The sequence below is a fragment of the Drosophila gunungcola genome, unplaced genomic scaffold, assembly GCF_025200985.1.
Source record: "Drosophila gunungcola strain Sukarami unplaced genomic scaffold, Dgunungcola_SK_2 000066F, whole genome shotgun sequence".
Classification (NCBI taxonomy): Eukaryota; Metazoa; Arthropoda; class Insecta; order Diptera; family Drosophilidae; genus Drosophila; species Drosophila gunungcola.
The window spans coordinates 315,767-331,639 of record NW_026453229.1 but is presented as its reverse complement, the minus strand read 5'-3'; the positions used below and the strand labels follow the sequence as shown (position 1 = coordinate 331,639).

The window sequence follows — 15,873 nt, the reverse complement described above, 5'->3', positions numbered from 1 at the left end:
TGCAGTCTGTGCGGGCCGCGAAGTAGGGGGCGTGGTGGCGTTGCATATTGCATGTTGCATGTTGCAGCTGCCAAAATTGAGTTTTGATGCGCTGCATCCTCCAACTCCGGGCCTTCAGCCCTGTTATTGTTTGAAACGTCGCGTTAAATTTACATAAATTGATTTGATTGAATTTTTATGAGTCGGCGGTGCAGTCCAGTGCCAGTTGACCATCCGTGCCACCCAAGCCCCCCACCCATTTTGGCATTCTGGAGCTCTGCAATGACCAGCGGGCATCAACTGCTGATGACTTTTTGACCCCACCGCTGCCTCGCAGAAAGTGGAGGGCAGGGCAGGACGTGGGGATTCGGAGGCAACCGTCTAATTAAAGTCATTTCCAGCAGCTGCATAACCCCGCTCTTTGGGCCGTGGTTAAGTCGAGGTCACAGTTGGCGCTACATGGCGCACGGCTTAATGCGAGCCATTTGGCCCGTACTCTGCCCTGAAAAACGGACAAACGGACAACGGACAAGGAACACGGACGGGGGCAATCAGCGAAAAGAGAGGCGGCCAAAAGCAGAACCAGACACAGCACACATTGTGCCCACCGTCTGTGGGGAGTGCACAGAAGAAAAAAGTTCTATATTCTATTAAAATGAAAATAAAAAAATTTATTTCTTAGTATTACAAGTACATACCTAATTAAAATCTTATCAATTAATTTAATTTTCTGACTTCTGTCTTTTGTCACTTCTGTCTTACTTAATCTGAAATTGTAAATTATGGTAAGTTGTGTAATACAAATTATTAGGTAATGTTTTTATATTTGACTTGATACATTTTTATTTATAACTGTAAAACTTCTTAAGGACAAGAATGGCCTTAAACAAGCCGTGTTTTTTCCAGTGTAGTAAGTGCAACATGGACGAGGCATTGCATATTTTTAGGGTTTCTCCAGCGCTGGCTGAAATTTGCACATTGCAACAAACTATTTAACAGTGGCAAAGGTTTGGGGGGCGCCAATTTGTCATAAATCTCGTTATTTTAAATCGTCGCTTGGCATTCAACAGAATTGTGTGTGGGTAAATGTGCCTTTGTGTGCATTGATTTGTTGCTGTCCATTCGCTTTGCTGGTTTCTGTTAACGTTAACGTTATCGAGCGAAAGCAGTCGGAGATATTGTTTTGGGGGCCTTGTAAACTATTAAAACGGGGTAAGAAGTACAGTCGGTCTTCGACAACTCGATTTTCCAAAGCACAATAAAAATAATACTGGAAGTCTTCATGACTCAACTGTCATTCTTGGCAACAACTTGTTCAAGCACATGTTAAGAATTGCTCTTTTCAATAGGCGAATAAAGTTAGCGATACGGGGTTAAGTGTATACAAGGGATATACTAGAAACGATCGAGAAGCTTGTATTGAGAAGTTGGCAGCTGCCGTTTCAATCAGGCTCGTTGGTCTAGAGGTATGATTCTCGCTTCGGGTGCGAGAGGTCCCGGGTTCAATTCCCGGACGAGCCCAAGTGGAAAGTAATTTTTTTTGTTTTTGTTCTTAAAAAAATGTTTAATAAATTTTTTATTGTTTACAAGTGGCATTTATGAAGTATATTATAATATATATTTGATTGCCAAATATATGTTCTAATTTGTAAAGCCTATATTTATTTCAAAGCCCAAAAGTATGCTTCACGGTACCGATCTGTGGCACAGTGGCGCCGCCATTGCGGTGACGCATTTCTCAACACTCTGTCACAGCTGTCAATTGCCGTTACTTTATGCGAAATTAACACAAACTTGTAGTGCATACATAAATATGTACCAAACCTAAAGGGTAAACTTATTTTTAAATAAACAACTAGATTTTAGTTTAGTTCACATTGCTTGTAATTATTTGAATATATAGGCAATTGTTTAATGATCCTATTTATATTTAAATTTTTAAACAGCTATACCACTATGTTTTAGTTTATTCTAAATTTTTATTTTTGGCAAGCTTGTTATTATTGTGAAAATGTGGGCAACTGATATTATCCTATTCAATTTTAGTTTGAATAATATATATGTATGTTAACGTATTTGTTTTTTTTTTTTTTAAACCCTACTATGCCCTATTTTATTTTTAAATGTTTAATTGAAAATTCGCCATGGAATTATAAACTGTACCATTTTGAGTAATGGCGGTCCTTTAAAAATGTACCAAATATGCGGCACTCGCAGTTTGTTTGGAATTTTGCAACACTGTTAGTGAAGAAGCCAACGCTTCGAGAACTTTTGCGGGAGAACACTTCTGAGAAAATTAAACTAAAATTAAAATTGAGAGATTTCATCGGCATGGAGTATCTGTACAATGCCAGCATGCAGTTCGAGGACGAGGAGCGCGTCAATTTCTACAACTTCGACAAGTTCTTTGTGCCCCATGTCCAGACGCAGGAGCTGGAGCAACAGGCGGTCCTGCGGCAGCACGTGTGGCATCAGTACCAGTACCAGTTCGTCTTGTCACCCATCTCCAGTTATTGGCAGGAAATATTTAGCTCCAACCTACATGTACACACATATGTATATCATAGCATTTCAACGATCCCCTTGATACGAACCCCTCCTAATGACATTATCTCGAATGATCCATTCCAGATGATGACTATGGACATTACCAAAACCGAACCCGGTCTCGTCGGGCTTTCCTCCAACCAACAGCAGCAGCAGCAGCAGCAACAGCAGCAGCAGCAGCAGTCGCAGCAATCCAACGCCGGCATGAACAGCGGTGGCCAGAACAACGGGCCCAATCCCAATGGCAATGGGAATGTGGTCAATGTGGTCAACTCCGGCGGGGCCGGCGGTGGCGGCAACAATGGCAACGGGAATGTCCAAAGCATCGCCGCTGCCGCCAACAATAACAATAATAATAACAACAACGGCAGCCAATTGTGCGCCGGATGCGGCAAGCACATCCAGGATCGCTACCTCCTCCGCGCCCTGGACATGCTGTGGCACGAGGATTGCCTCAAGTGCGGCTGCTGCGACTGCCGCCTGGGCGAAGTGGGCTCCACGCTCTACACCAAGGGCAACCTGATGCTCTGCAAGCGCGACTACTTGAGGTAAGCTTTGAACAATATGCCAGAGTGCTAAGCTTGAAGATTTAGTATACCCTTATTCCTTATTTAAATGGCATAATCTAGCTAAAGTTATACATAATCCCTCTAATTGAGCTTAACTTTACCTTAAAGAAGAACAGTGTGTTGGCTACAAGAGAGCTTAGAGAATTAGATTAAATATTAACAAATGTTTAAGAAGGTACAAGAGTGCTGTGCCAGAAGACCTAGTATATCATTTGCTAATTTTATTGGCATATTGTAGTTAGAGTTTTTTTTAAATCCTCTAGCTTATAAATAGCTTTGAATGAAATCAGTTTGTTGGCATGGAAGACCTGAAAACTTAATCAATTATATTAAATATTAGAAACTTTTTCTACTTTAGTTGAGTTTTAAGTGTTGCATTATATCTTTTGTAGTCACTCAGTAATAATTAGAAGATCATTTAAAGCTGGCTGATATATAGATTTTAAACTAAATTATCCCTGTTGTATAATATATGAATTTTTATTTATTATTATGTTGTCTTATTTTTTGTGGAGTGTTTTTAGATAGTAGCTTATGTACACAGTGTACATCACAGAATGTTTTTACTTTTTTTTTTGACAATTTCTCAAAGCGGTTTTTGCTTAATTTAGGTTATAGCTTCATTAGATATATTTACTGTAACATAAACTTCAACAAGTCGATCTCTTTTAATAGCAGATGTTCGACTGAGATTCCCAGTACTTATTGTATATTTAACTAAGCTATTATTTCTATTACAGATTGTTCGGCAACACGGGCTACTGTGCCGCCTGCAGCAAGGTGATCCCCGCCTTTGAAATGGTGATGCGTGCCCGCACCAATGTGTACCACCTGGAGTGCTTCGCCTGTCAGCAGTGCAACCACAGGTGAGCCTCGAAAGCGATCTTTTTCACTACTCCCTCACCATTGCCTCATGGCTCCATTGCCCCTTTTATCCATCATCCATCATCCATCATCCATGATGTGGGAGCGACTAATACCCGGCCGGCACAGACGATTTCGCATGCATTTTTATGGGCAATTTGCACACTGATTCGCAGTCGAGGTGGCCGCATAAATCCCTTTTTAATCTTTGGCCCATCGAAGCGGGCCCAAAGTGGCACTTGAAGTTTTATTAACGTGCCGCCTGGATGGCTGAATGGCTGGATGGTTGGATGGCTGGCAGGCGGCAAATTGCCATCGTTTACAAGCTAACAGCAAAACAAACAAACGGGGTGTGGGAAACCCCTTTAGTGTCATACGTTTTCTATGAAAACCGCATAAATTTCGCATTGAACCGAACCCTTTTGGGTGCCATCAGCGGCTCAGTTCTCGGCTCACATACTTTATTGGACTTGGCCAATTCCTGAAATGTCACTCTGGAGAGCTTTAAACTGCAGGCTGGCCCTTGGCATCGCGTCTCATTCTTCCCATTTGGTCAGCACAATTCCGTTTGGTTTCGTTTTCGTTTCGGGTTTCTGCATTAATAATGAGGACGCACATATGCCTCAGCATAGTCGATTCGTAGTCGTCGTTGTCGTCGTCGTCGTCGTCGTTTTCGCTTGTGCAACAAGGGAGGCGAACATTAAATATTAAAAATGCCGCCACACACGGTGTGCGCTGGCTGGCTGGTAAAAAATATTGAAATAAATGTTAAAACATATTGGCATATTGTGAGAATCGACCCTACACCCGTTTGACCCCGACTCCTTATCCGGGTATCTGCCTGCTTTTGCTTTTGCTTTTGCATTTGCTTTTGCATTTGCTTCAGCTGGGCCTTTTGTTTTCGCATTGTCGAGAGTTGGCTTTTTTTCGCATTGTCGAGAGTTGCCTTTAAAAATGTAATAGGAGCAACGAACTCCAACCATTGTGGCTAATTTTCTTTAACAGATTTGAGTTTATAATTTGGGCAGCTTCGCAGTTTCCCCGCCAAGTTCAATTATATTAGATTGTCGGATATTAAATGATTTCATTATATAGTTGACTAGTTTTTGACTTAAGATTGTTCTTATTTTATTGGAGTATTATATTAGCAGTTGACTAAATAAGATGAGTTTTCGTTGGAAAGATATATAACCCAGTTCAAACGAACAGTTGTACATTATATTTCTCTTAGTTATTCTACTTTTTAGGGTTGACCTTTATTATTTAATTACAAAATTAATATGATATTAGAAGTTGACTAAGGATATGAGATTTGGATTTAAGTTTTCGGTAGCAAGTTGATGGGCCTACAACATTTCTCCCAGTTCATAAATAAAAAAAAAAAAACAGATTGGCACCCCTTCTGCTGCTAATCAATTTTTCACGTAAATTAATTCAATTGCCGAAAAAATCCATTGAGGCGTGGCCGCATGGCCAGCGGCTGCGTCTCTCCTCCTTCGCAATTGTTGGTTGGTTGGTTGGCTGGTTGGTTGGTTGGATGGCCACATTTAAAATGCGGGCTTTCATTTGGCAAACAAAAAGAGTTTTCCTGTTGAAGAGTCGAGCGTTGAGAGTTGTGAGTCCTCCTGTTGCTGTTTGGAAAATGTTGCAGAATGCATTGCAGTCGCCGACTGTGAGGTTTGCATAATTTCCTGTCGTCAGCAACGAACGACGACATCCTTGCTCCGATTGGAGTCGTCGAATCCAAGTCAAATCTCTCGTCCAGTTGACTGTATTTTTATTTCCCTTTTTTATATTTGGTTTTTGTTTTTCACTTTTGGTACTTTTTGGTACTTCCTGTTGACAATTTGCTGTTGGTTGTTGGCTGTTGGTTTCTTCATCTGTTTGGCGTGGCAGGAGCAGACGAAATGCCCGGATGTGCGAATCCCGCACAGAGGCACTCACTTATCAACATGTCCGTGTCCATTTCCATTGCCATTTCCATAGCCATCGCCATCGCCATCGCCATGTCACAGGTGCGCTCAATGCCACTGCCATACCGGCAAAAGAAGCAAAAGTTTCGACTTTGTTGACTCTTTTTCGTGTGGATTTTTGGATTTTTTTTTGGTTGCCTTGTTTTGGTAGATAAACAAAGCGATTTTTTACCCCACCTTGCTCCAGCCAGCAGCCATCAGCCACTAGCCATCTGCCACGCCCACCCGTCCGTCAATCGATTTGGCCACGCAACCGAAACCAGCGGGCCAACAAAATGTTGACGTAAATCAAAAGCCAAATTTCATATCCGCTGTAAGTCTGCTGTAAGCTGATTTACCCAGACTCCACCGAAAGTGGCTGCAGTGCACCCGCCCTGTGGGAATCAAACTTAAAACGTTTCTTTTTTGCCCGCCCTGGAGCAGGAGGAGCATCTAAGGAGAGAGTATTGCTGCTGGATGGCAGGATGGATGACGTTTTGGAATTCGGCAGGATAGATGTGTCCATTACTAAATTTGCAATAAACACCAGTATTCCCATTTATACTGCAGATATGAATAAAAATGTAAAATTCGATAGAAAAATTGTATTCACAAGCCTTTGAATAAGTTTGAAAATAAGAAAACTTGACTCACAAGTTCAAGGCTCCTGATTAAAATGTGACTATTCTACAGCAAAATTGGACTTACAAGTACAATGAGCACGATCACTGGCTCTTATTATAGTTAAAGACTTTAAATGGGTTCCCAAATTTTAAAGGACATCCTTAAGAATGCTTTATTCACAAGTACTAAAATCAAAGACTCTCCTTCAATTGGCTAACTTTAAACCAGATTTCAAATTTAAACTGCAGAGAGAACTTGAATTAGCCAGTTACAATTACCAAAAACGAACAGAACGACTGACCCTTCTTAGTGTAAAACCCTTTAAAGGATATTTGAAATAATTTTTCCTATTTACACTGCAAAGATTGCTCAATCTAAAGCAGGATCACTGGGTCTTCTGGTAGTAAAACCCTTTTCAAGGGTTACTTCAAATCGTGTTCCCCATTTTCAAAGGACATCCACTCGTCTGCTTTGCATATGTAGCTCCACCTGCCACCCAAAACTTCACATGTTCTCCTCTGCTTTTTTCCGTTTGTAATGTGAGCTCCCTTGAATGGGTGGTTTGGTGATGGGTTGTTCGGTTCGGTTCTGTTCTGTTCGAGTGAGTCTGTTTGCTGTTTGCCGGAGTGGGCGTGGCGGAGTTGCCTCCGCCAACCGTACAGGTGCTAACATAAATATTTTGACAAAGGGCTCCATGCCTGGGAGCCAACTTTATTTGCAGTTGAGAGTTGAGAGTTGAGAGCTGAGTGCAATGCAAATGGGGCCACCTTGGCTCGACTCCTTCTACGCCAAACTGTTGCTGACAGCGCTTATCTGACTTCCTTGTCCTGTTCTGTTCAGTTCTGTTCTGTCCTGTCCTGTCTGCCACTCTGCTGAGTAGCTTCGTCCTTCGTCCTTCGTCCTACGTCTTCGTTTTGCCATTTTGCCTTTTGTTTTTAAGTCCTGAGTTCCTGAGTTGGCAGGTTACAGTCGCTATAACCGCTGTCAATTATCATCGTTCGTCGTTCGTCGCTCATCGTTCATTGTCCATCATTGTCTTTGTGCATTTTCCAGCTGCTTGGCGGTGTTTTGCTGCCTAAGCGTGTGGAAAAATCGTTTCCACTTCCTCCAGCGATTTTGCCATACCATACTAACCGCTTTTTCTTTTTTTCTTTTGCCAGATTCTGCGTGGGCGACCGCTTTTACCTGTGCGAGAACAAGATACTCTGCGAGTACGATTACGAGGAGCGACTGGTCTTCGCCTCGATGGCCAATCATCCGATGCTGAAGCGCCACGTCTCCTCGCTGGGCCAGGGATCGCCAACTGGGGCGGCTGGGGCGCAGAACAACGCCGGTGGACTGCTGGGCGGCGGACCCGGCGGCGGGGTGGCCAATGTCAATGGCGTTGGCATGGTCAATGGACCGCGGACGCCGGGCGATCACAATAACAACAACAATGGCCCCCAGACGCCCACCGGCGGTGGATCGCCGTTCGCCGCAGCCGCCGCCGCTGCCGCCGCCGCTGCCCACATGAAGAATCAGCTGGGAGCGTCCAGCTAAAATAAAGCCCTGGGCATGGGCGCTGCTGGTACTGTTGTGACGGGATCTGGAATGGGCACTGGACTAGGCGTTGGCGTTGGCGTTGGCATTGGAGTTGGAGCGACTGCCAGTCAGCAATTCTATTCGGGCTTTGGACTGCAGCACCAGCATCAGCAGCAGCAGCAGCAGCAGCATCAACAGCAGCAGCATCAACAGCAACAGCAGCAGCAGCAGCTCATGGGTTTGGGTATGGGAATGGGCAGCGGTGGAGGAGCAGGATCCACCAGTGGAGGAGCCACAGGAGGAGGCGTTGGCAGCATCGGCAGCGGCTGCAAGCGCTACCAAAGAAAGTTCTACAACCGCAACTGAGAGAATCGACATCATCGAGAAGGGGGAGAAAAAGAAAACGCTATGGGAAAGGATAATGATGATACAGACATCCGGATTCGATATTCAAATCTTCGTTTGCTTTGACTGAGTTCAAGTTTTATAGTTTTAGAAATCACTAGTTTAGTTTAGCCTACACAAAAGTACTTGCTGAAGTTGCGCATACATTTTTGGATTCTAACATTTAAGAGACAATATGTTTACTTAGTTCTATTCGAGGTGTTTTTTTTTTTCTTGTGTTTTCACCGAGACAATCTGTACATATTTTCCTTGTGAACTGTTGACTTTATAGTGCGATCCCTTTTTTTTTATATATATATATATATAAACTCCACCATATAGATATATTTGTATTTATCTATGTGTAATGTATAATGCATAAATAATTTTATTTTCACGCTCGAAGCGTGCGGTGCCAAAACAAATTCAAAGCAGTGCCAAAAAGTTAAAAAATAAATGAAGGATAAAAAGTGAAGTGGAGGAGGAGATTCGATGGAGGCGGCTGAAATTCGGATATGTGGACTTCTGAAATATCGATAGAGATAGAGATAGAGAGAGAGAGAAGAGAGCGAGAGTTAAACATCCCCACCGATCAATGTTCGATTTTCAATGGGTCTGTGGATCTGTGCATCCGAAAGAAGCCGCAGGAGGTGGGATGAGTTGGATAAGTTGGATAAGTTAAAGGGCAATTGGCAAAGTGAACTTTGATGTGTAAATATTGAAAACATTCTGCACACGACTTAAGCACACATGATGATTTTTGTTCTGATTCCATTTTAAGTCTGTTGGAGCAACGTTGTTGATTATTATTTAAGTTTAGTTTAGTGCGAGGCTAAAGAATGTTCTTTCCACGGCGAACGTTGTACTTGTATAGAAGTAGCAGAGCAGCGGTAGATGTAAAGAGCCTAAGCCTAAGCCTAGGGTCGATGTAAAGTTAGGGACGTGTGTATGTATCTATATAACCAAGTGAACTAGTTACAATATGGATGTATTTATTAATCCTTTTTTCTTTTTTTTTATTTTTTTTTTTTTTTGCAATCTAATGTAACACTAATCAATACGCGTAATTAGAGTTCGAGTTCGGAGCTAGCGAATATATACTAAGTAAAGGGAGAAACCAAAGTGTGTGTGTATAAGCATCATCAGTCTATCTACGAGCGATAAACAATACTACCTATCTATCGAATTACCGAAACTATGTTAAATATCGTAATAATCTAATAATCAGACCTAAGTAAGAGCGATTACCCAATATTTTTTTTGTATCGTATTGTTAGAGAGCAGGCATAAAGTTAAATCAAAAATATCTAAAGTGTAAGATAAACCCGCTTAGACCTATACATACACGTGCATATACATTACAAAAACACAAACCATACTCCATCATGTTTTTTGGACAGCAACTATTAATAAATAAACAAAAACAACAAAACCAGAACAAATGCAGATGCAAATGCAAATGAAAAAAATCAAAAACTAAATAAAAAAGAGAGTAAAAAAGCAAAAAAATAAAACAAAAGCTAAAGCAAAACAAAACAAAAGGAAACAATAAATGTAATTAACAAACATTTGAAAAAATTAACCCGCAGTTGTTGGCATTCATTTCATCAAGGGTTTTGCTATGGTTTTGGCTTGGGATATGGCAGTATGATATTATGGGCCACTGGATTGGGTTTTTTGTAACTCCCACCGTCTGCCGATTGCATTTTGTCGCTTGACATTTGTTGACTCTTTCGCTTTGACGGCCATTAATCACGGCATTGTTGTTGCCAATTTCAAATCCACAGCCCAGACAGCCCGAACAGCCCAAACAGCGCTCAAACGGCCCAGCCCAGCCAATCCGCACCAGAATGGAAGGCTGATAAATGATGCCTCATATTTTTGAGCTTCGCTCCGCTCCGCAATTGAAATAATAAAACCAAAAACCAGAAAAGCCAGCCAGCCACCCCCCTGAGCCATATTGATTAATGAAACTTTAAAAGGGAACACGCGTACGCGTCTTTTGTCTGCGACGACCGCAAAACTTTGCCATGGAGATAGCGCATCTTTTCAATATACGATGCAAAAGTTTGCCGTCTTATTAGGATTGGGATTGGGATTGGAACTGGTATTGGGATAGGGATCGGGAGCCAAGGAGCTATGGAGCCAGGACCATGTCGCCGCAGGCCATAACAATAAAAGTCATTTATAGATTTCGATTTCGGGCACATGTGAGAGCTCCCAGCCCCTGGGGGCCCCACTATTCTATATACATATATATATATAACTTAGCCATTGAATAGTTACAGGCTGCTTATCAGCACTTTTGTTCGCCAAATACAAGGAGGGTGGTTGTCCTGGTTCTTTGTCTTTGTCTTTGTCTTTGCCTTCGGCCTTCGTCCTGGTGTCATAATCAGTATCAGTGCTTATGAAAATGTCCTGATGTCCTGTTTCTTTGTCCCACAAAATGCTTATCGCAGCGCGGTCTGCCCATTTCCTTGTCGTCGCCATAAAAATCTATAAAAATAATGTTTCAATTCTGCATGGTACATATTTCCGGGTGGCCAAAGTGCCCCTGTCAATCATTCGGGGTGAGGAATGTGGCCGAAAAATATTATGATAAGCCAAGATAAATCGCTGGCATTGCGGAATGACAGCAGGCAATTAAAATCGCTCGACAAAAGACACCACACCACACCACACCCCTGTTCACAACGGATGCTTAATTAAACGAGTTTGCGTCCTAAACTCTTTTCATGTTTTAATTACGCAAATACTCGGCATAATTCACCAGATGCTATGACAACGCAAGGTAAAGAGCGAAAAATATGCATAAGAAACAATTTGTCTAAGCTGCGGTGCCTTTGTCCCGCCCGACTTGCTATCCCCCATCCAATCTTAAAAGCAGTCCAAAGCAATCCAAAGCAATCCAAGGCACTCCGAATCCCCCCGTGCATCCATTGTAATGCGACAACTCTCGGCGCCAACCTTGTGTCAACTTCAAAGTGCAAATTCCACAATTCACCTTGTTTGCATATTCCTCTCCTGATCCTGATCCAGTTTCCGATTATGTTTCTGTTCCAGTTCCAGTTCAAGTTCCCGTTCCCAACTCCAAACTCCTTCTCATCGCATAACTCCAGAGGATTGCTTTGTGCAAATTAGTTCAGCGGCATGACCGATTCACTCCGGAATGGAATCCAGTAAACAACATTACTCAAGGACTTAACTCGATGAGGAGGTCGGTTTTTTTCTAAATAGAAATTATTTATTTATTTATTTATTTCGCCTACAGAACAATCTTTAACTCTACGCTTTATGCATATATTGCATATATCTTTAGACTTTTTAGTCGATATAAATAAACGATTTTTTCACCCAAAGTGAAAAGTTTAGTAATGCAGCGGGGTGAACAAAATCCTACTTTAGCAGAAAAAAAGTATTAAATCCAAATATTGTGTACTCAATTTAAATGTTTTTCGCTTTGATTTTCATCCCTTGCAGTTTTAAATTATTTTAAATGTGAAAATATAAAAGTTTTAAAATTTTCCATTTTACTATTTTAAAACATTTTTCAATTTTTTAACTGAACCCAAATTAAATTTTTAATTTAAATTGTAATAGGTGAAGTTTTGCAAATTTAGCTTTTAGTTGTATTGTAAAATGTTAAGTTAGTATGGCCTTATAGTTTTTAAAAAGCTTTTCCCATTCTAAAAAGAAATAAAAAAGTTTTTTTCATGTTTGTTTTACAGAATTTCAAAAGTTTATTTTTATTTGTATATACTTTTTTTTGCAAATCAAAACGAAAACCTTACAAGATTTCAATAACTATAGAACTTGACTTAATTATTTGATATGGCCAAGCCAGCATTTATTTTAACCGAGTTGGAAAATTTTCTTAGAGACTATTAAAGTTGGTGGCATGTCTTTTTTTGATAAAAATAGTATTGTTGCAAGGACTGTTCCTTGAGGCGTTATTAAGATGCAGTTGATAGATGTGCAGGTCTCATAAGTACACTTGCGGCGTCATACAAACTGAGATTGGAATGCTGATGGGATAGTTTTCGCATTCCACTTCCCAGTTGACAATGCACTTGGGGCATGCCATAAATATGCTTTGTGCCCCTTCCAAATGCTGTGCCCGGGGCCAATCAAGAAACGGCAGGGCCCCCAGTCCAGTCCAGTGGCCACCACCCTAACCCGAACCCGAACCCCCGCCCGGAGGATGTCCCGACCCACATGTCAAGTGGGGGTTGGGGTCGTCGGTGGGTGGGTGTGTGGGTGTGGGTGTGGCCAAATGCCAAATCAGCGTCGTCGTCGTCGTCATCGTCGTTGTGTCCTTCGTCTTGAGAAGAGCGAAGAGCGATGAGAGCCGAGGAGTGGGGAACCCCAACGAAGGAGACAGTGCGACACTCAGTGCGGAGCGAGCGAGAGAGATGCGTGTGAAATGGCAACGCCCACTTTCTGGGGCCCCCACCACCCCATTACTCTACAATCCACCCAAACCACCACCAGGAGCAAAGGCGCCACGAAAAAAAACACTGTTAGCCGGTAACAGAGCTCTGTTAATCGGCAGGAGGCGTCGCCTGCAAAACAGGACTCTCCCTTGGCCACCAACGTACCCTTTGCCTCGTTTACTTTTTTGTTTTTATACCCTAGCAGTGGGTAATTCAGTTTCGGGCAGAAGTTAGCCACTCAGTGAAGGAGACTATGCCGACCCTGTTAAGCTTATATATATTCTTGATCAGCAAGGAAAGTCAATCTAGCCTTGTCCGTTTGTCCGTTCGCTTGTCCGTTTCTACGCAAACTTTTATCTCAGTTTTAAACCTAGCAGGATGAAACTTCGTAAAAGTCTTAATTCTAGTACAGGTAGTATTATTAGTATCACAACAAACGACTATATCATATAGCTCCCATTAAAACAATCGAACAAATAAAACAAAAAATTATCTCTTTCTTTGCCTTTCAATTTCTAATAAAATAGTAATAGTAGTAGTATTCATAGTAGTGGTTTACTTTTTTATAAAAGTCAGATCCAAAAATTCATCGGAAACTCCACATAGCTTCGTTGTTAATCAACAGATACTCATAAAAATCGAATTATAATCGTTTTATAGAAAATATAATTTTTATAATTGCTCCAAGGGTGTATAAAATTTGGCTTGCCTCTTTCCATGTTTATTATAATGTTTTTTTGTAGCATAGTTGAGGTTGCTATCTGATGCAGACAAACTACTGCTGCACTTGCCCGAAGTCGGGGTAGATTGGTATTCCTCACAGCTACCCCTGGTATTTAGCTATTCGTCTTGCTCACTGTCACCCCCCCACCACGAATTCTACTATATATATGGTAGCGCTACTACCCCTCGTGATATTTATAACGTGTGGCTGTGTTCATGATTTAATTAAAAACTTTTGCTTGCATGCAGCAAAATGCACATTCGACGACAAAAGGGCAACTCGAAGGCCGACAAAGGGTCAAAATGAGATCGTTTTATCGTGGAGTAGCTGTAACTTCAAATTAGCCAACACCAAGGAACTAAAAATATTTATAATAGTTTAATTAAGTGTCGTTATCACAACTAACTTGGTTTTAAAAATAACAAATAAGCTAAGCTAGTTAGCAATTCAAGAAGTCATTTTCTGAAATTTAATATTGAGTTAAAACATTTGCAGTTAAGTAAAGCTGAAACTTATTTCTTTGACGCTTTAATGTTTTCGGTTATGAAATAAAGAATCTTTTAATAATAATATTAATTGGATGGAAAGACTTAGACAATTTCGTAAACCGTTTTTTTTGGCTATGAGCTGAGGCATTTCTAAAGGTGTTTATTTTTCAGCAAGGGATTGTTTATTTTATAATTTATTTATTATTAAATAAACTAATTAATATATTTTAGACAAATATTTTATCTTTTACAATTTAAAGTAGGGGAGACATCCTTTACTTGTGGGATAAATATATATATTTTTCCTAAAAATGTAGATTGCAGCTATAGTTCTTACTTGACATTCACAACTCCAAAATGATTCCCCACACAGCCCACATAACTGCCTAGTTAATGATCTCTAAATGATGAATATGTGCAATCCTGGGATTATCCGGCCGTGTGTTTGGGATCTTAATTGCCAGCTGGCTGCTCACTCAATTCTCGATTCGGTTGGGGATAGTTGTAGTTGTTGGGCTGCGACTAAGTCCTGCCGTAACTTTGGCTCTGGATTTTGGGAAACGGAACTCTGGATGGGGGGCAAGCCAAAGCAATTTGTATGCAGGCGCCATAAATTAGTTAGGCCGAGGTATATCCCTCTATACATATATACAGACAAGGCCAGACGCTTCACGTGCGCCACTCATTTGTCTCGCGTCAGAGCAGGTCCACTCCTCCACTCCTCCACTCCTCCACTCCTTCAATCCTCCAGTGCTCCAACTTCTCGTCCTTTTTGGTTTTGTGCGGGCGCAGGAAACTTTTTAATCTCCTACGATTATTCTCGCATTTGCCATTTGTTTACACAAACACATGGAGGAGGGTGGCGCCGCGCCGCCACGAGTTCTCTGTGTCTATGTTTGAGCTTATCAAATAATGGCAACATTTGCTGCGATTCCCCAAGCCAACTCCCACTCTTACTCCCACTCCCACTCCCACTCCCAAGTTCTAATCGCGGTTAATCTCAAAACAAACGTTTGCCAATTTATTTTCCACTTTGGGCCGGGAACTTTCTTTGTTCGTCCAGCAACAACACCAAGACCATCACCACCACCACCAAGTTGCAAGTTCCAGCTCGAACTAATGACTTAATTTATCTGCCACAGGGCTTTCAGCGGGCGCCAAATTAAGTTGATTGTTTCTGTTTCAGTTCCTGTTCCTGTTTGCCCGAAAATGAACTTCGGACCCAGCCAGCCCGCATTTGAAGTTATAGAGGCTAGAGCACATTGGCTAGCTCCTTGCCTGATTAGATTTACTTTTCTTCGATTTTCGGGGGAGGAATGACAGCTTCGTCAGGGAATCGCCTTTCGCCGTTCGCCGTTCGCCTTTCGCCAAGCCAACAACTTTCTCCGAGGGTTGGCTTAATCGTTTTGCAATCTGTCGATGATTGCGTATAAATGTTATATCCAATTATGCTCAGTTGTTGTAGTTCCTTTGTTTTGTCCATAAACATGACAGATATTGGGAAATCTATCATTGTCATTATGCTTCGATTGTTGGATGGTTGGATTGGTGGATTGGTGGAGAACATGAACATGAACATGAACGCAGGGACGTGTCATTAGCATGGGTCAATTTGTTAAGCTTCTGCGCCTTTTGCCACGCCCCCGAGCAGCGAACTGTCGCTGCCACATGAAACATGCCGCTGATTGTTGTAATTAATCGAATTAACAGCAGGCCAGTGCCCCAGCCTCCTGCTCCTGCCCCTCGTCCTGGGATGCATTGTCCGGCCATTTGGATCGGAACCCACTC

The 15,873-nt window shown here is 41.7% G+C and overlaps 1 protein-coding gene and 1 non-coding gene across 2 annotated transcripts in view; both read left to right on the top strand.

Annotated features, from left to right (window-relative positions):
• LOC128264333 (uncharacterized) overlaps positions 1-10,022 on the top strand; it is a 56,983-nt gene extending 46,961 nt beyond the window's left edge. The window contains 3 exon segments of the mRNA XM_052999760.1: positions 2,611-3,074; positions 3,836-3,961; positions 7,696-10,022. Coding sequence (XP_052855720.1) covers positions 2,611-3,074; positions 3,836-3,961; positions 7,696-8,422 — 1,317 coding nt within the window. The 3' untranslated portion in view covers positions 8,423-10,022.
• On the top strand, positions 1,429-1,500 carry Trnap-cgg (transfer RNA proline (anticodon CGG)). Its single transcript has one exon. It is a non-coding gene; the product is annotated as a tRNA-Pro (tRNA).
• Positions 10,023-15,873: the final 5,851 nt, after the last annotated feature.